Source organism: Anas acuta, chromosome 3 (genome assembly GCF_963932015.1).
Source record: "Anas acuta chromosome 3, bAnaAcu1.1, whole genome shotgun sequence".
NCBI lineage: Eukaryota > Metazoa > Chordata > Aves > Anseriformes > Anatidae > Anas > Anas acuta.
The window spans coordinates 84,745,785-84,767,234 of NC_088981.1; the positions used below are offsets into that span (position 1 = coordinate 84,745,785).

General features: G+C 39.1%; 1 protein-coding gene across 2 annotated transcripts in view; it reads right to left on the bottom strand.

Moving 5' to 3' along the window:
• MEI4 (meiotic double-stranded break formation protein 4) overlaps positions 1-21,450 on the bottom strand; it is an 84,828-nt gene that overhangs the window by 52,215 nt on the left and 11,163 nt on the right. For both annotated transcript variants that reach the window (XM_068678130.1, XM_068678131.1), the window contains exon 3: positions 5,325-5,884. In XM_068678130.1, the coding sequence (XP_068534231.1) occupies positions 5,325-5,884 (560 nt within the window). The remainder of the gene's footprint in view (positions 1-5,324; positions 5,885-21,450) is intronic.

The window sequence follows — 21,450 nt, forward strand, 5'->3', positions numbered from 1 at the left end:
ATTGCTTTAGACTGTAGTGATTTACAAGACAATAGATTCTGATTACCATTTGACTTAAATAGCACTCCACACAGGACAACAGATTGCTGAGAAAATTTAATCCAACAATCACGGGATTCAAACATTGACTTTTACTAGACCATAAAATCCTGGCAACACATTTTAATATTCATACGAATGAACTGCTGTTCCACTACGTACGCAAAATTCTTTGGCCAACCAAAACGCACCGTGTCTCAAGAGCCATGAAATTCCCCTTTGAACTCAATTAATTTCAGAAAATTGAAGCTCACTAGTCTTTTTTACTTGAGAGCCACTGGTGACAGGAGTAACTATTTTTAAATATTATTTGTCCCTGAGCAGGCAAGGCTCTTGTAAACTGTTGACTCAAGTATTGTCCTGGCAGTTGCTGACAAAACACGCTGCAAACCGTACATGTCTGGGGGAACTTGCTGTCAGCCACAGCTAGTTGGAACACTGCTGCATGCATTAAAACCATCAGAGTAAATCTAAGATTACTCTCTTCTGGGCAATTTCAGTCATTAATGAATCACACAAGATGTATCCTAGAGAAGAAAAGATTTGAAACCCTGGTTCTGGTTAATTTGTACTTTTTCAAATGCACAAACACACTTCCATATATTTCATAACATAATTGCCAATAAGTTTCATACAAATCCCTTCTTCTGCTTTTCACCGTACTATACTTCAACTTGACATTTTCATCAAGGTTTGTGACTCCTTTCTCATAAAAAACATTAAGCTACTAACAGGAATTCTTGCATTTGTGTTTCTACTAAATGTGCCATTAGTAATATTTGAGTTTTTAGCTAAATTGTTCATGAAGACTTTAAGATGGAACAGAGAAAATTAAACCGGGCAGTGAAGGCAGTGAAGTCCCAAACAGGATAAACTTTCTAGAAATTGTTCCTGTCTCAGCATCAGTTTAGATATTCTTAACACAAAAAAACTTCAAAACAACTCAGAACAACTACCCTACAGGCAGGATAGCCAACTTCCTAGGTGCAAGTGAGAAAAAAAAAAAAAGAAAAAAGGAAGAAAGGAAATAGAACAATGTCTTTTGTTTTGTTAAATGGTGCAGGCAATTTGTGAGTCTTGGCATCATGTTCTGAAGTCAGTATTGATGTGTTAAATACAGCAAATAAGAAGAAAGCAATTGTGGTTCACTGAAACAGGCTCTTTTCCTTCTGGACAAGACATGTTTGAACATAATTAGAAGAACGGGGGGACAGGTGGATGAGGTATTTGTTGAACAGAAACCAGGCACAGGAGAGCAGTATTGCCTGAGCTACATGGCTCAGCTTTAGTCTATAATCCTTAAAGCACTGTAGCATTGCCTTCTATTTCAGTGTTTTGATTCCCTCCCTAAAACAAGAGGTCCAACAGACAGACACAGGTCTCCGTGACAAACCCATAGTGAAAGCCAGTCTTCTCGTACAAAATTGCCCAGAGTTGTGGATGCCCCATCCCTTGAGCTGTTCAGGACCAGGGCGGATGAGGCCCTGGGCAATCTGATCTAGTGGGCGGCATCCCTGCACATGGCAGGGGGGTTGGAACTGGATGACCTTTAAGGTCCCTTCCAACCCAAACCATTCTACGCATTAGCTACACTCCAAATCACACTATCAGCTGCACCTAGAAGTACACAACAACTGAACTGAACTTCTGTCAAGATGCATGTAAACTAGTGTGCATTTAAACCACTGATAGTTGCTTTGCCAGGTGCCAGAGAACAGCCCGTTTGAAAAGCAGAGTGGGTGGCTCCAGAAACTGAACCCAGTCACACAGAGGTTTCGTGTAACAGGAATGAATTTCTCTCTTTGCTTCAAAGCAGGATTTGAAAGAACCTGTACAAGCATGATAGTGGTTCTACTGACAATGTAATGACTCTTAACCTGAATGAACAATTTGCACATCGAGAGTAACGCACCAACAGCAACAGACCCTTATGAACCTCCAAGAGTCTCAGTGTCGAGGATTCAAAAACTGGTAACAAGCAAAGTGCTTGCTCTGAAGATAGTAGTGACTATCACAGATTTTGCAACATGAGAGCCCATCTGTACCAGAATTGCACATGCGATCCTCACAAGCTTTTATGTGTCAGAAAGCAGGGCTTCAAGATCACTCCAGCAGAAGGTGCAGAGACAGGTCTTCTAGCAGATGGATTTATCTTCAGTGCATTCATGGTTTGCCCTTAGCAGCAGTGACTTAAGACCCCTTCTAGATACTTCCAGAAGGATCCTTCCAAAAGATTGTTTGCCAGCTGCGTGCAGACTTTTGAGCTGCTCTTCAAATATGGTGGGAGAAGAGAAAAATAAATGAGGAAGAATCAAAAGGTGTTTTTTATTTGTAGTTCTTTGATTTTAAATAGTTTTATATTTTAAGTAATACTTATTTTTATTCTACCTCTCTATCTTAAAAGATATATATATATATATATATATCTTTTATATATATATATCTTTTATATATATATATCTTTTATATATATATATATATATTTGCTACTCATGTCAATTTGGAGTTTCAGGTCAAAAATTCTATCCAAAGTGCACAGTTTTAGGTAACAGAATCCAGGCAGAGAAGCTCTCAGTAAATGTCTTTCTGGTTCCTACAGTACTTCCAGTGCTTTATAATTAGAAACATCTCAAACAATGGGACTCAGCAGTTACAGCAAGTAATTCTACTGCTGTTTTTCTTTCTTTACATCTAATGTAGAGATAATTATCTCTTCTCCAATTCTCAAAGGTTTTTAAAGTTATTTAATTTGCTCTGCAAAATGCTGGGATTGCTTTTGAAGATGAGGCATTCAGTGTAACCATTTTGTTCTTTGTTCACTTTTTGAAGGTGTTTCTCACAGCCCTTTGTCCTCCTCGACAGATCCTGACAGTTTTATAGGTGAGGATGGCAAAAGGAAACTAGTGTCAAATGCTATAGCTGCACTGGTGGCTGGCTATACAAATGCTTTTTGACAGTTAGTAGGGTTAGATTCAACAAAGTTCCTAATGTTTTTATACTGCAGGAATTTAAGCATCCTCCTAGAACCAAAATTCATAGTTTGCCACTCTTTTCAGATGACAGCCTTATAATTAATGGCAATTTTATTTTAAACCTATAATCTTGATATTTCAATCACCACTTGAGTAAACAGTGATGATTAGAACTGAAGCATAAAGTGTCTGTGGGAGATATCTGCTACATAGCACATGAAAAATTAGTCGCACAGTTTCCACTAATTTGGAATTCTACATATTTATCTCCATTTTCACCCCAGTTTAAGAAAACCAAGCCTGTGGGAAAAATAGTTATTTTTTTCAATAAATCTTTATAAACACTGTATTTACCACACACACTTTCCCTTTTCCCTAGAAATCTGGAAACTACCAGGATTAACCCTTAACAGTTGTTTTTTGTTTTTTTTTTTTTTGTTTGTTTGTTTGTTTTTTCCAATTTTTAAATTCTTAAAGCTGTTTGATTGAAGCATTAGCTGCTGGTATGAATGACTGCTCAGTCAATACCGTGGTAGAAGCAAGATACAAAGCATCTCATAAAAAGCCATCTGCTTCAGTAAAGTCATTCAGAGAAAAGACGGCACTTGCAAATTATGTGGACGTACTCCACGCTTCCTGAATGATTTCTAAAAGCCCTCTGCAAACTTGAAATATCTTTGAGGATATTTTCTCGCATTTAAGCTGCAACATCTCTCACTTCTCTTTTCCTTCCATCCTCTCCCTAGATTACTCCAATCTACCAGTAATCCCTCTCCGGATAGCCTCTTAGCTCCTACAATTAGCATTACTTTATATTATTTATAAAATTCCAGTGTGAGTAGAGGAAGGGAACAGGTGGAAACAATGGAGATCACCAGCTGTGAAGAAGTCCTCATTGAATATCTACTCAAGTTTTCTTTGTTGTCTATCCTGTGATCACACAAAAAATAACAGCAGTCACACCTGCACGACTCCTTTATTCATATCACACAAACATGCTGTATGCTCACATTCAGGGACAGTTCTAAGAAAAAAATAAGTATCACACTATGGCAATACCAAAATATAAAGCACCCTCCTATGGGAGACACAAGGCTCTAGTGCTGGAAAAGCTTCTGTATTTATTAATGGTTTCCTTCTGAATACTTTAGTTTCCCTACCTCTAACAAAATCCAGGGACATCCTTGTCCCCTCCAACCCCTTAAATTTATTTATTTTTTACGTTTACATTCCGATGGGAATACTTAACACACAGTGAGTGGGATTCATTCTAAATTAAGACCAATACATACTTGTGTCTACAGGCATAGCAAATGTCTAAGTTCCCATTTTGCTCAAAACAACTTGAAAGCTCATCCTAGAACAGGCACCTAACAAACAGGCAGCATTCCACAGGCTCCATGGATTATATGTATACAATCCTCATGTACTGTTATGTGAGTGTAGTTACGTACGTGCAGACACTGCACTGCGGTATCAGAGACTCAAACTAAAAATTCCACCACCATGTCTACTTCAAATTACTCTAAAAGATGGACCGAAACTCCAAAAACCTAAGACAGACAATGAAATTAATTACTTATGGGAAGTTCTGTGAAGAGAGATTAGAGATATTTCGACTGGATGTGGATACCAACAAGATGATGCATAGAACAACCACTGAGCAATCTTATCCAGTGGGAGGTGTCCCTGCCCATGGTGGGGGGGTGGAATTAGATGGTTTTTAAGGTCCCATCAAACTCAAACCATTCTGTGATTCTATGAACAAAGCAAAGTGATGAATACACACAAAATACAACTTGGTCCTACTTGCTGGGTATGCCAGGGACATACCACTCCTCTCTTCTTTACTCATTTTCTGCTTTATTTTTAAAATACAAATTTTTAAATATCTACCGAGTGACAGAGATGATCTGAAGCAAACCAACATATGTAATCTAGGTGTACTAAAAAATTTTAAGAATTATAATCATTACTTTCTGAATATCTACATTACATCCTCATGTAGCAAGAAAGACAGAACATTTTTCTCTCATACCTTCTCTAAATTTGTCTTAATCTGCCTTCTTAACAGTTCTTAAAAAGTCCTGTACTCAGGAGTAGACTAGAAGAAATTGCATGCATGAGCAAGAATTATTCAAATGCATTCATCGGCCATATCACACACACACAAAAAAAGAACAACTACAAGAATAATTTGTAAGAAGTACCTTTCAGAACCCAATAAGACAATATTTTAAAAAGCATAAAAGCAGAACAGTATTACATTATACTGAAATGGTACATAAAAGATGGAAGATGTTTTAAACTTACCCTATTGACACTGCTGTTTCTTAAAATAATCTGAATTAGATTTTTCTTAAATTCTTCCAGCTTCTTGAAACATTTCTTCAGAACATGATTAGATAATTTAGTATCAGTTATTAATCTGATCAAAACACAAACTGCCTCAGTAAGAACATTTGAAACAGGAAATTTAGGACTGTTGTAAAAAGCAGTCAGTCCATCAAGCAACTGAGACACTGAATTGCATATGGTAAAAGAATCATTCTCAAGCTCCGTAAAGTCTGCTTGCAGAATTCCTCCTTCTGACAGTTTTCTTATTTCAAGCAGATGTTGAAAAAACTGTACTGGAGCAGTCAGCGATTCATCCTTGCTAGCACAGCAAAGATTCAATGGGGGAACTATTTCCAACCAACTTTTAGATGCGTCAATATTATGCTCAGATTGGTGAAAATCAGAAACAGTGCCTAAAGAATCGAATGCGCAGTCATTAGACACATCACATCCAGAGTCTTCTAACTGGCTTGAGTAACTCACAGGATTTATACATTCCTGATCCAGAAGAGTTTCAGCAAAGGCACCTTGTTTACCTGAAATACAAATGTGCACGTTACATCTATGTGATACTTGTTTACAAAAAAATGTCTTACTTCCTTCCTCCTTTTGCTTCCATGCAAAAATCACATCATACACAGGATGTTCTTGCTGCTGAGAGCTTCCCATGACTGGAGTTTAGCTGCTGTGGAAGGTGATGTTTTTAAAGTAAAGTCAAAACTTTTAGAAGGTAACATATTTGTGGACCAGATGTTTTACGCAGATAGTAGTATGATCAGCATTTATTTTAAAATTTCCTGCTGGTTTAAAGTTTTCACATGGACAATTTAAGTGGACATCACACAATTTAGTGAGCATCTGTACTACCATTAATTCACAGGGAAGGAAATGTATGTAAATTTCTGCCTCCTAAAACAATTCTCACCACTTTCATTATCGAGAACTCAGATTGCTTTTAGGAAACTGTAAAGGTCTGTTATTGTAACTGCATCAAATACGATTTTCTCCTCTATCCATACTCTTTTTCCCCAGGCCAGGTAAGGAATTCTAACAGAGCCAAAGTTGAACAGAGCATTACATTTGAGCTTTTTATTATTTAATGAAGAAAAATATTCAAAAATCAAAAATCTCTTGAGTCATTGCCTATCTTATGCTACCTACTACAGAAATACACAAACTATATTACAGGTGGTACATTTTATATTTGCACTATTACGAGATTATTTTCATGTAACAGCACACAAGCTCCATCATCCTGTTTCATGGTAGATACATTTAAGTTAGTGCCTCAGGGCATAAGAACAGATGACAACAGACTCCCATGTGTTACATACTGCCTGTGGCAAAAGATTATGGTCAAAACAGTCAAAAGACAGTGGAAGATCAACACATCTCAGTGCCATGAAGCAAGGTTAGAGCCCCATGAGCTCAACCCCAGGCTGTGCCCCACTTAGTGTGCCACAGTCACACACTGCTTGCCCACTCATTCTTAAAAAAACATGTATATAACAATCATATTTTCCATAAGGACCCAAAGCAATACAATACACCTCAGTGTCTGTTCGCAAGTGAATAAGAAAAAATATAGACGGTTTGGCGTAATGGCAAATAAATGTCATAAACACTATATTCTATGCAAGCTAAAACAATGACAGCAATTTAAGACTATTTTTAAAAGTTCATACAGATTCCATTAAATACACATTTTCATGTTGAATTCTGACCATTACTTCAGTCACTGAAAACATACTCTGGTACTGAGTTTTAATCTCAGTTGCACTAACCTCACTGGATGGAAGCATGATTTATTTTTATTTTATAGAATAGAGTAGTTCAGCTGGAAGGGACCTTCAAAAGATCATCTAGTCCAACTCCCTGTCCACTTCAGGATCAACCAGAAGTTAAAGCATATTATTGAGGGCATTGCCAAATGTCTTGAACACTAACAGGCATGGGGCGTCAACCACCTCTCTAGGAAGCCTGTTCCAGTGTTTGACCCCCCTCAGAGTATAGATTTTTTTTTTTTCTTATATCCAGCCTGAATGTTTTTAGTTAGTTTCATGACTTTAACATTCAGACACAATAAAAATTGAGCAGGACTGGTACCAACTGAATCACAATGAAAGAGCTAACTGCAGGGAAATCAACTGGTATTTCCAGGAAGTAGGAGAAGCAGGGCTTCTAAGGCCAACCTAGCATTTTAGATATTAACACAGTTCCCAGATGCCCTGCAAATCAAACCTGGAAAGCAAACAAACAAGAAAAGCACATTTGCCTTGGTCTGACTAACAAAAACAGGCATCAATCTTTCATATCTTCTCTCCCTAGTGCTTTGAGCAAAAGACGCTAAAAAAAAAAAAAAAAAAGTAACAACCGAAAATTGCTTTTGCTATTACTTAAGAAAAATAAGTACTTTTAGGGAATCCATCTACTCCTGTATCACTACATGGATACTTTGTTAGTTCTTCACCCCATGGGACGGTGTGAAAATTGCTCATGGGGATGGAAGTAACTCCGGGAGTCAAAAGAAGTAAAGCACAGAAGTATGTACAAATCCCATGTGCGTATTTGTTGATTATCTCGAAACTCCCACCATAAAGATATTCAAAAACTGCATGGGCAGCTTGTTCTACGTGTCCCTGCTTGAGCAGCAAGAGTTGGACCACTTGATCTCCAGAGGTCCCTCCCAACCTCAACCATTCTGTGATTTTGGGAAAAAAAATAAAAATAAAACAGAAGAAAGGAAGAGAAAAGAGAAGAAAAGGGGAAGAAAAGAATGGTACATAAATATCTATAAGAACCAAACTCAAAACCATCCCAAAATCAGAGGTAGTAGACAAAATACTCCTACCAGCAGGAGACAGTATTGCATTTGTGCTTAGGTTCCTCTTTGCCAAGATACCAAACACCTCTCCCAGGATCAGCTTCCAGAAAACCCTGTTACAGTTATTCCCCAATAGCAAAATATTTCCAGTTGAATTTGTAATACAAAATGCTTTTAAAATGTTCAATGATTTATATGTTCTAGTCACATGGAGAGGAAGGAAAAGCTATCTTTTAATAAATAAACAATTCACCCAACAGGAAATATTCATGACTTCTCTCAAAATATCTGAAACTAGCTTGTTATTTACTTCTTGAAAGGATGTAAACTAATCACTATGTACATACCTATTATTTAAATGAGAACGTCTTGATGTTCACACCATATGGTTATCAAATACAAAAAGAAGGAACAGTATTAAGCCTGTCTTACACTAACTTCAATGGCAATTTCAAGTAAAATTGAATATAAAAATACTAAAACAAGAAATAAAAAAAGATTGCATGTTATACACTAATATCAACTTTTTACAATACCTTTATAAAGGTAATGATATTTGTTCATGAGTAATCTTACAGGCTCTGTAAAAATGTTGCTCTGTAAAAATTGGATTCATTAAACATTTAAACTCTTAATTCCCATTTAGGACTTCAGCTTCTCAGCATATTAAGATTCTGAGCTGAAAATCACAACTCCGTGCTCACCAAACAAAGCAAGAGGCAGTCACAAAAAAATTATTGGGGTGCAAAGTCTGAAGCACTGGCATCCCTCTACACAAATCTACCACTGTGGAAAGAGCCTGGCCTGAAACATCAGCAGTTGCTTGAGGAACAAGGGAGTGACTTGTATACTGCACACAGTACGTAAACAAGGTTGTAGGTGCCGTTGTGAAACATGTCACTGCCAGACCACAGGGCACAGGTGTAAGTGTAAGTAGTGAAAGACTTCTATTATGGGAGTGAGATGCTAATCAATTACAGAAAATTGAGTCTTCAGGTAGTCTTGATGCAGGAGAGCTCTGACAATCATAGCCCACCCCGCTTCTAAAATGAATTCTGTCACTTCTGACTAGTCACCTTAACACAAACACCAAAGCTCAGTTCACGGACAAGAAAAGGAGGAGGAGCAGCCTGTTGCTTCACCAGTACAGGAAAATCATTTGTCTCCATAGTGTCAGCACTATGAACATAAGGATTCTCAGAGCTGTGAAAAGACAACGGAACAAATGTTCATGGTCCTACCAACGCAAAATAAGTGAGGCAGTACCTGTAGCATACATGAGTGGGAGGGGTGGTGATGGAAGATACTTTCTCAGACACTTGCACTAGCTGCTGCAGACTGGACAGAGTTTGAATAAGGAAGGCAACATGCTGCTGTACATGTGGTTCAAAATTTAAGAAATGAAGACAGGTCCCCAGCTGATGAGATTGCTGTGGATTCACAAGAGCGCCTGCAAGCCTTTTGCAAAACTTAATGTACCTGCAGTTATACTATCGACAAGGATTCCAATACAGAAAACAGTCTTAGAGGTGGCAGATGTAAGAAACAAAATTAAGATACTATTTGAAGAAAAAAAAAAAAAAGTAGTCCATTTTCAATCATTTGGCATTGTTTGTATTCCCCCACTTTGTGAGCCCACGCAGATTAACACAAAGGTCTCTTAAAGCTCAATTACCATTGATGGGCTCAGTTCCACTTTTTTTTTTTAAACAAAAGAAAGTCAATTAAAAATGAGACAATAATATTCACAATCTTAGGAAACTTCTTCAGTGATACTACTTTCCAAGTAGATATTCAGTCAGTAAGTTCTAAAAGGAGAGGAAAACATACATGAAATGATTCGTGTTTCTTCCAATTCTGTTCACCTCTCCACCTCTACATTTTTCAGGACTCTGTTGTTTTTCCTTTAATCTTAATCGATAGATTTGTTGTAGGTGCACCTTCCATGAACAATGAATCAAGTCTGAGTTCCTCTTCTCACACGTATTAATGGTTTTCTTCACTTTTTCTTCATAACCTTGTTTGTGTGAGCCTGTCTCTATTCTGCTGTTTTCATCAATAACAAAGCTGTTTGAGAAAAACACCTGTCTGTTCTCCCTCTTAAAAGTCTGTTTAGCACACTATTGCTGTCCTTATCTAGAATGAAGGCATACTTCTGTATGTACCAAAGCAAACAAATTTTGCCCAGGTTTCTCACATATTCAGGTTATTATTTGAACATTTTGAAATCAAAATTAAAAATAATAAAGAGCTTCCTTTCTCCAAATTATTAGGTCTGCATCCAACACCTTACTTCTGCATTTCTGTGGATTTTTATAACCAGCTTGGAAAAGAAAGCTCTTCTTTTAAAGGCTAAAGTACTTCTTGCTGCACGCTTTGTCCCTTGTAGGAATAATTTCACTGAATTGAATACAGGCCTGAGTAAAATTCCAAAATTAATTTGGTACCAGGATTTAAATGTTTCTCAGAAAGCCAAGAAGCACGTATTTCAATTTGTTATGGTTTTTTACTTACACAAAGAATCAGAACATTTAGAACTCAGTAATAATTGAGAAGGATTTTGAGGATATAAATGTTAATTTTAGGAGATATCCGTGGAAGACGCATAGATCTTCTGCAGTTCAAGTCAAACAGAATACTTGTGACAATGACAAGGAAGGATTTATCATCAGGTGATTAAATCAATTGAGACTTGGCGCAATTAACGTTCATCAAGTAGCTCTTAATGCAAATGATGTAACATATGCTTTGCGATACTGACCATCTCAATGACATGACTGAAATCTGAGTTACGCTGGAGAGGGGATATTGCAAGATATTGTGTGAATTAATGTTACCTCTGAAGACTACCTGTCTGAACTGGGAGCACAATATTAGGTCTTACTAAAACAAAAACTCAGCTGCTCGAAGGGATGGGAAGTATCAGCCAGAGCACACAGCAATCATCTGGATGCTAGTGTATTAATAAGAATATAGTTCCAGATATTCTTCCTGATTTTACAAGTTGAAATGAGGTAGACTCCATAAGGAATCAGCTACGTTATGCATTCCTAAAAACCATCTATTTTCTTGAAAATGATACCATAAAAATGTTTCATTTTTTCTTTTGTGTGTTTGTATACCCAGAAGCCCACAAAAAAACACATAAAATATCTACTTAAGGAACTCACAGTTAAGTTTGAGTTAAGCTAAGGTTGCCCCAACAGGCTGTAGAGCTTCACTCCCTGAAGATATTTAAGAGCTGTCTGGATGTGGTCCTGAGCAAGAGGCTCTGGGAGGCCCTGCACTGAGAAGGGGTTGGTCCAGAGGTCCCTGCCAGCATCAGCCATTCTGGGATTTTGCCTTTGCAGAGGAAAATTTGATTGATCCTTAGCTCCCCAGCGTAGACTTAAAGGCAAGAAGATCCCAATTGCCATGGCCACACTTTTAAACTATTTTTTTTTCCAACATGCATTCAGTTTTTCCCCAAATTATCATTCTGTTTACCAAAAGAAAGGGAACAACATACAACAAAATTATGGGTCCCAGTTGCTTTTATGAACCTTATTCCTGAAAATCACTGCACATCTCATCAGGGACTCAATATATACAGGGAATATACAAGAAAATCACAAACCCTTTCCTTTGCTAGGATAATTGGGTTGTTTTCATCTCTGAATGGGTTTGTTATAAAGAAACCTGGAAAGAAATAGATGTTGCTTGGGTCCCTTTGCCCCAAGTATGTACCTAGGAGAGCTTAGCAATGTCGGCTGATAAGACAGACAGCGCCTGCTTTCAAAGGGAGAAAGTTTCCAGAACCAAACCAGACCTGTTATCCATGGAAGGAGCAGTATTCTGAAATTTCAGTGACTGATTATGCTCCAACTGGTGCATTTTCCAGAGAGCAGAATCACTTATTTAATTATTCTGAAAAGGCCTCAACTTTCATAAAGTTCCCTCATTGTGTCACTACAATTACAGGGAACAGATTTATCTCACCATCTTATTCCAAGAGACATTTTCTATGCTGAATGCATTTTAACCCCATTTTTGTCACCTCATATCTGTCCTTAATTCCCTGTTCCCCTCCTAAAAAAAAAAATAAAATACCTTTCAGATTGTAAGAACTACTTCCAATGCTGCCTAATCACATCAGTACTGTGGGGAGCACTACTAGTACACTTCAGGTGTTAAAGGACTGTTCATTTTTGAAGTACTATCTGTCTGACCCCACCATGCCTAAAGAAAACACTGGCCAGCCACCTTTGCTCAGTAGAGAGAAGAATTTCTTCACATAGAAGAAGCCATCAGCCCTAGCCATCAGACAAAAATAATCAGATCTCTTTTCCGTAGCAACAAACCATTAACTTCTGCCCAATATGAAATTTTCTCACCTTGGAAAAAGGAAGCTAGGGAAATAAAGAAGCCAAAGATGTCCCTTGGAGCCTGACAACTCTTCTGCTCCTGTCCTGTTGCATTCCTTGCTCCCTGACAAACACCAGGGGAAAAGCAGCAGTGACAGGACATAGCAATCTCTAACAGCAGCTTATTCAAACATACTGATCTGAAGAAATAGTCTGTACATAGACTAGAAGTTCCAAGTTACCAGGGTAAGTTTATATTCCCATCTTACCTATACCATGGTGTAGGAGCTATTTGTTATGTGCTGTTCAAGACAGCTGTAAACATTTCACACCATTTTCTACTTTCAAGGGAAGGAAGTCATTTCTCCTAATAGACTAATAAGTTTTTATCATTACTGTTTAGTCTGATTTGGACTGCTGCTCCCTCCACTAAGGAGGAATATTCCTTTACGAGGCTGCAGCTTATATATTCACTGAGGAATCTGCATATGTTTTGGTCTGTTCTTTCTGGATTCACCTAGTTGGTTTCTTTCTCAAAAAGAGCTGAAAAAAAAAAAAAATATTATCAGTGTTCTTCCACTGCTCCTATCAACATGAGCAGGCAGAGGAAACATTGCAAGCTAAGTTATTTGAGTCAGAGTTTCAGCCTTTCAGATGTCTGGAATCAAATTATTCAGAAAAGATTTTGGCTGGCTAGCACTCTTGCCGCTCACAACAAGGCAGGACTTCTCTGACTCCTTCTCTGCCTCCAAAGGAAGAGTTGGGGCTCTAAACTGAGCACCCAGAGGTTCTGCCTCTCTCTGCTGAGCCAGAAACACCCAGGCCACGACTTACATACAGGGAAGTGGAAAGGGAAAAGGCAGCTACTGGTACACTTCAGTGGAGGTCTGTACAGTTAAAAATCAGTTTTATTTCAGATGATGAGCTGGTTGGTTCTAATCCTGCAAAAGCAGAAGTATACAGAAACTCTGAACTTTCAGCAAGAAAAAATGAGGCTGAAGTGTCTTAATTCATACTAATGTACAAAGGAAATTGCTCCCTTTTTCCCGATGTACAGCTAACTGCCTCAAGAAATGCACTAAGTTAAGGCATGAAGCAGGAGATACAAAATGCTTTTTGTCTCTGGCTCTCCCTTACCTCCCCAAAGAGGTAAAAGTTGATGAAAATGTCTTGGCACAGGAGGCAGAATTTAGGGGACAATGTCCTGAAAAGTCAAATGCAGCCTCAAGACCCAGCTGCAAGTCAACCAGTCACATTACTCACATGTTCTGAATCAGAGTTCAGCTTCTCCCTTAACACACGGACATGCTATGGAAGGATGTGCTGGCAGCCATACGCTACTGTGGAAGCTAAGAACAAGAACATGGGAGGGGCCGTCAGCACGTGGGAGATGAAGTTCTACTGTAAATGATCCTTAAAAGGAAGAATAAACTAATTATAAAGGAAAAAAGCAGAGGAAAAAAACACAGTGATTTTTTCTTTGTATTAGAGGAGCAACCAGTTCAGTAAGTTCCTACCCACTGCATAAGATGAGAAAAATATGAACCAAGACTGAAGGTGAAGCTAAGAAAGAGAGAAAACAAAAACATGCTAAATACAAGTTTTGCTAAGAATATACCCTGGATAACTGACTCAGGACTTTTCAAGTCTGTCAGCCTAAAGTACTAAGGCAATAAACATCTATCCTCTAAATCATCGTTCCCCAAATACATGCTGGACAAAAATTGGTAGAGTATTCCATTTATGCCTTCTTGAGTTGGAGTAACAGCTGCAAGCTTTTCACAACTCTTTAGCTGAGGCTGCCAAGAAACAATATGACTTGATTTAATGAACTGATCATGGTTAAGGAATTTTGCCTTAGAGGACAGGCACTTTAATCCATGAACTTATCAAAAAAGGCAAGAAACTGATTTTTTTTTTTCTATCCACAGGCATAGCTGTCAGGACAATACTGGCAAGGTGAAAAATAATGAATGATTACAAAGAATCACAGAGCAGTTCACGCTGGAAAAAACCTCTGGAGGCCATCTGGTCCAACCCTCTGCTCTTGCAGAGCCACCTAGAGCGGGTTGCTCAGGACCATGTTCAGGTGGCTTTTGAAGATCTCCAGGGAGGGAGACTGCAACCTGTGCAAGTGTTCCATCGCCTGCACAGTAAAGAAGTGCTTCCTGATGTTCAGAGGAATCCTCCCATGTTTCAGTTTGTGCCCACTGCCTCTTGTCCTGGCACTGGGAACCACTGAAAAGAGCCTGGCTCCATCCTCCTTGCGCCCTCCCTTATCAACATATATTGATAATAACCCACCCTGAGCCTTGCCTACTCTAGGCTAAAGATTTTCAGCTCTCTCAGCTTTTCTTTCGATGTGAGATGCTCCAGTCCCTTAAATCATCTTCACAGCCCTATGTTGGGCTCTCTCCAGCCTGTCCATGTCTCTTTTGTACCAAGGAGCCTGGGACTGGATGCAGTACTCCAGGTGGGCCCTCCCCTGTGTTGAGAAGAGCAGAAAGATCACCTCTCTCAGCCTCTGGCAATAGTTTGTCTAATGCAGTGCAGGAAACCAGCAGCCTTCTTTTTTAGCAAAGGCACACTGTTGGCTCATGGTCAAATTGGTGTCCACCAGGACTCCCAGGTCCTTTTCTGCCAGTCTGCTTTCCAGCCGGGTGGCCTCCAGCAAGAACTGGTGCCTGGGGTTGTTCCTCCTCAGGTGGAGGACTTTGCATTTCTCCTTACTGAACTCCATGAGGTTCCTTTCAGACCATTTCTCCAGCCTGTCATGGTCCGTCTACAAAAAAATTTGTTTCTCCTCCTTGAAAGACTGATAAACAACCAAAAGTATCACCATGTGAAAAGGATACCGGTGTCCTTGTATTCAGAAAGACAACTGCACATAAAGTTAAATACGGAGTTTCCATCCAGAGCCAGTGAATACATACTGTGGCAACTTTATGAACAGCACATTAAACTATAACAACCCACGCTGGAAAACAAATCGTTTACCTGTAGCAAAACATGCTTCTCCCCCTCACTGACAATGCCCAAATATTTTAGTGCCATTGACGACAATGGATTAATAAGATTGAATTCAAACAATTTAGACAACACAGCTTTAGAAATGGGTACTTTGTGCTTTCTTCACGTGCTTTTACATCCATACTGTGTTTATCTTTATGTGAAGAAGGAAAACAGTCATCACAGTTTCAAAGAGCTCACAAATTTTCCACATCAGGGAAATAAAACTTCATAGGCAGTCTCTAATCATTCCTGAAGCCTCTGAAAAACCTACTACAATTATTACAAACAGCAGGTGAGCTAGGACAGCTCTCACGTTCAGAATGCAGAGCGGGGAAGACAGCTGCAAAGTGAACCTCGGCTGAAAGACTCAAACTCTTCAGCTCTCAATATGCAGCACGAGACACAAATTCACCATCTGATGCTTACAGCATGAGATTTTCTGGTGACGGATTTTGTGGAACCACTGCTATTTTGCATTTATAGAACTGTTAAATAGGACATAAGAAAGCCAAAGAAAAGACAAAGATTTTAATTTTTTCAGAGTTTTCATTGGTTTAGGCAGGACAAAGGATCCATGGTAACTGTACATTACTTGGCCCATAAAAACAACCCAGTTTACTCTCATCCCTAAAGAGAACTTTGTTAGTGCAATATTAGGTAGAAAATGTAGTGAATATCACCCTTCAGGTGAGCAGGATGGAACACCACTTGCCTCACCTTCCTTTTAACTTCCTTCAAGCCTCTCAGCAGTAGGCACACATAACTTTATCCACAAATTTGAAAGTCTCAAAACAGGCACAACTCAGGAGATTTTTTTTTCCAGGCCAGAAGATTTCAGTGCTAGAGCATCCCATACTTCAGGCAGACTTTGCCTCTTCAACCATCCATTTAATTTTAGTCTCAGGTGTTCTTCTCTTAACATAAATCTTCGACTGAATCAACAGAAGAGTTCACAGACCTCACTAACAAATACCAGCAATGATCTTTCTTTACTCAAAAGCAACAGACTGATCACATCTCCAGTGTAAGCATAACCATGAATGCTCACTCAGCAGTTACACGTCTGATGAAGAGTATCTTCCTTCCAAAATAACAGATGGCTCAGTTTCATTATCAGGAGAATTTACATACCATGCCAGGATTTAAGGGGAACAAGAAAGACAAGACAGTCAAAAGAAATTCCACAAAACTCAGCCGTGTCAAAGTTAAACTCCAAGAGCTGGAAAGTGTCCTTTCCTTTAAGGAAAGCATGTATGAAGAAACAAATGATGATACTATATTTTCCACATCTTTTTGCTTCCTTTCACCCTGAAAGGAAACTGAAAGGAAAGAATACATCCTACTTGTCTTGGACAGCATGTGAGGTAGAAGGGGCTAAAGTAAACTTTCATAAATATTTAAAATTTCAGAAGGTTGTCGTGCTAACAGGTTTAACATCAGTACAAATAAATAAATAATAATAATAATAAAAACTTGAAGGGAAAAATCACTGGTCTTTCATTTTATTTGGGTGCTGGGGTTTTGTTCTCTTGGGAAATTGAAGGAATTTAGAAGTATAGACAGCATATCCTCATTTGTACTATCTATTATTCCATTACTTAAACACAGACTGCTAAACACAGACTGAAATTAAAGTTTGGCTTCATTGAGGAATGAGGCTTTCTCAGTTTGAAAGTTATTTTTACTCTTAAGCAAGCTTTGTGTTTGGAACAGGTTACAGAAGAGATGTACACAAACAGTAGCTAAATATGAACAGTTACTAAATCTCTTAAGAGAAAGACCTACTGTTAAAAAAGAAAAATAAAAAATGTTTCAACTTCTAGGTAAAGTCTAATACATTGCATTTTCCCCTCCCAGTCAAAGAAATCTTTTCACAAGGCAACAAAGAAGGTACAGTTTCAGTATAAAAGCATTCTAGTAAAAGTAAAGCATCATCAAGTTTTCTTTTAGGGAACTTTCTAAAAAAAATCATATTCAGATGCAACTAGCTAGACATTTTGATTCCAGAAACTCCTCTCAGCTGTGAACTGTCCTGGGAGTACTGGTGGATAGTCAGCTGAATATGAGCCAGCAGTGTGCTCAGGTGGCCAAGAAGGCCAACAGCATCCTGGCTTGCATAAGAAGCAGTGTGGCCAGGAGGGCTAGGGAGGTGATCGTCCCCCTGTACTCGGCTCTGGTGAGGCCGCACCTCGAGTGCTGTGTTCAGTTTTGGGCCCCTCGCTACAAGGACATGGAGGTGCTTAAGCGAGTTCAGAGAAGGGCGACAAAGCTGGTGAGGGGCCTGGAGAACAAGTCCTACGAGGAGTGGCTGAAGGAGCTGGGCTTGTTCAGCCTGGAGAAGAGGAGGCTCAGGGGCGACCTTATCGCTCTCTACAGATACCTTAAAGGAGGCTGTAGAGAGGTGGGGGTTGGCCTGTTCTCCCACGTGACTGGTGACAGGATGAGGGGGAATGGGCTGAAGTTGCGCCAGGGGAGTTTTAGGTTAGATGTTAGGAAGAACTTCTTTACTGAAAGGGTTGTTAGACACTGGAACAGGCTGCCCAGGGAGGTGGTGGAGTCACCATCTCTGGAAGTCTTTAAAAGATGTTTAGATGTAGAGCTTAGGGATATGGTTTAGTGGAGGACTTGTTAGTGTTAGGTCAGAGGTTGGACTCGATGATCTTGAGGTCTCTTCCAACCTAGAAATTCTGTGAACTTCAGCCCATAGCATTTTGACTACCATCTCCCAGAGGCAATGTCTCCCCAGAGCCTGGAGACATCCTCCACTGCCCAATTTCCAGGATCATCTTGTGCCACTGATCTCACAGGGAGTAGAGAAAGAACAGCTCACTCCACGTACAAGTCAAATTAACTCAGACAGAACATGTTTCACTTTTCTTTTTAAAACCAATTTCACTACTTAACTCTGAAAGTATTGAAGATGGAATAATTATCAAAGTTCATATTAGCAAACCAGACAGTTAAGCTCTTGATTGCAAAAGACAGTTGCTGTCTTATTTTTTATTATGTTTATGTATTAAGTTTATTATGTTTTTATGAAAAACCCTTCCTAGTGTATCAAGACTGCCTGAATCTTCTGAAATGCAGAACACTGAAAGAGACATACACCTAAAGATTTTGTAAATGATTAAAGGAGAGAAGGATATAATTGCCCATGAAAGACATGGTACAGTCAGTCCAATCAGGAAGATCAAATAAATGATCTTCCTTTCATGAGTGACTGACCTAATCATCAGAGCCCAGGATCTAACAGCGTTATCAGATTTCAATTATCCAGACATTTCAGAAAAAGAAATATACAACACAGACTCTTCCCAAAATCGCTAAAATGTGCTAGAAAATGAAAATTGATACTGAGGTGGAAAAAGCAGACAGTGATGATCTCCATTCCACTCTTAAAGTGTGGGATACAAGTTAATAATGCCAGGGTTATGGGTAAGATTTATTAACTTGAACAACTGTGGCTGTGAAACAATGGTGTACTTGATCTCGGGAACACAAGAAGAAAAAAAATCAGGAGAAAAATACTTGAAACCCTTTTCAAACAATGTTGAAGTACAAAGATTGAAGATTTACAAAATGGAAGTCATGTCAAGGTTCCCAAGTAAGAAAAAAAAAAAACCAAAAACACAAACAAAAACAATTATAAAACTTACTAGGGATCAAAGTGTGAAAAAGCAAAACACTAAGCAAGATGCAACTGTGAAGGGAAACCAAGGACTAGGTGAGATCATACCACATTATTATAAACAGAACAATAGATATTATCAATAGATTTTGATATGAGAAAACGGTGGTTTTGTTTTGTTTGTCTTTTTTGTAGTAGCTTTCACTGAAAAGGGCAACTAAATTAGATTATTAGAACACCAAATAGTAAAATGTTATGTGAAAATGGGGCAGGACATCATCCTCAGATAAAGGAGAACCCTTGAGAGAATGCATGGGCAATTTAGACATTTATCACTAATCATCAGTTTATAATACTGAAAGAAAACAAAACAAATTCACAATGAAAAGATGTTATGTTTCAGAATTTGTGAAACACAGGTGAAGTAAATATATATTTTTTATATATAAGGTTTATGTAGAATCTGTTTCAAAAAGGAGAATCAAAAAGCAGTCACTGTAACACCTGTTTCTGGAATAAATCATCAAGCAACCGATACATAAACACCCAGAACAAAGCAAGAATAGTAACAGTTGGTGTGGATTTTTTTAGTAAAAAAAACATGTCAAGTCAATCTAAAATTTTCTTTATGAGAGTGTAACAGGTTTTCTGACTACAGAAAAACAGTAAACATTGTTATCATGGCAGTTTCACATAATGCTCTCATATACAAATGCAGGAAGCATGATAGAGGAACCTTCTTCAACATGGGTACCAAGCCATTTAGAAAAACATGCTCTAAAAGTTCTCATGATCGAATGACAATGAAAAACCATAAATCAGTGGCTCCTTATCAGCCTGAAACAACATACTAAACATGGTATCTTACACATAAGTCATCTACCTGGACTTCAGTGAGGTCTTTGACACAGTCCCACACAACATCCTAATCTTCAAGTTGGGAAGATATGCATTTGAAGGGTGGACCACTCAGTATGTAAGAAATTGACCTTAAGGCCACACCCAGAAAGTGGTGGTCAAGGGCTCGATGTCCAGGTGGAGGCCAGTGATGAGTGGTGTCCCTCAGGGGTCTCTCCTGGAACCAAAACTCTTCAATATCTTCATCAACGACATAGACAGTGGGATTGAGTGCACCCTCAGCAGATTTGCAGATGACACCAAGCTGTGTGGTGCAGTTGATACAACAGAAGGAAGGGATGATATCCAAAGGGACCTAGACAAGCTTGATAATTGGGCCCACATGAACCAAATTGAGGTCCAACAAGTCCAACTGCAAGGTGCTGCACCTGGATCAGAGCAATCCCAGGCAGGAGGACAGGATGGGAGAGGAAGTCATTGAGATCAGCCCTGTGGAGAAGGCCATGGGGGGTTCTTGTGGAAAAACATCTCAACATGAACCAGCAGTATGCACTTTCAGCCCAGAAGGCCAACTGCTTCATGGGCTGCATCAACAGAGGAGTGGCCAGCAGGGCAAGGGATTGTCCTCTTCTGCTCTGCCCTCATGAGGCCCCACCTGGAGTGCTGTGTCCAGGGCTGGGGCCCCAGCACAAGAAGGATGTGGGGCTGTTAGAGCGGGTCCAGAGGAGGGCCACAAAGATGAAAGGGCTGGAGCACCTCTGCTATGAAGAAAGGCGAGAGCTGGGGATGTTCAGCCTGGAGAAGAAAATGCCATAGGGAGACCTCATTTCAGCCTTTCAGTACTTAAAGGGGTCTTTAAGTCTTTAAGGGGTCTTTACAAGGGCAGATACTGACAGGACAAGGGGAAACAGTTTTAAGCTAAAAGAGGGAAGATTTAGATTAGACGTTAAGAGGAAATTCTTCAGAGGGCGGTGAGCCACAGGGACAGATTGCCCAGAGAGGTTGTGGATGCCCTATCCTTGGAGGTGTTAAAGGCCAGGTAGGATGGGGTCCAGGCCAACCTGATAACTTGATAAAACTTCCACAGAAAAGAACTTTGTATGTCCCACCATTGTGACCCATTTATGTTGACTAAGTGTAACCACAAAGGAAGAGACACTACAACACAAAGCAATACTTTCACTCTACTTATAGATGGCAATCAGACCCCAGCTGACCATGATATCCACCACCCTTGAAGAGCACACTACATTTCAAGAAAGATGAGGGCCATCTGGAAAGTGGCCATTGCTGAGTATGATTGGAGATACAGAATAATTAACTGTGAGTGAAAGAATGAAAAAAGTGGAATTGTCTAGGAACTAGGAAAAAGGAAGCAGAGATGGAAGATCTAGCAAATCTTCAATTACATTCAAGTGTGCTATACAGAGAAAGAAA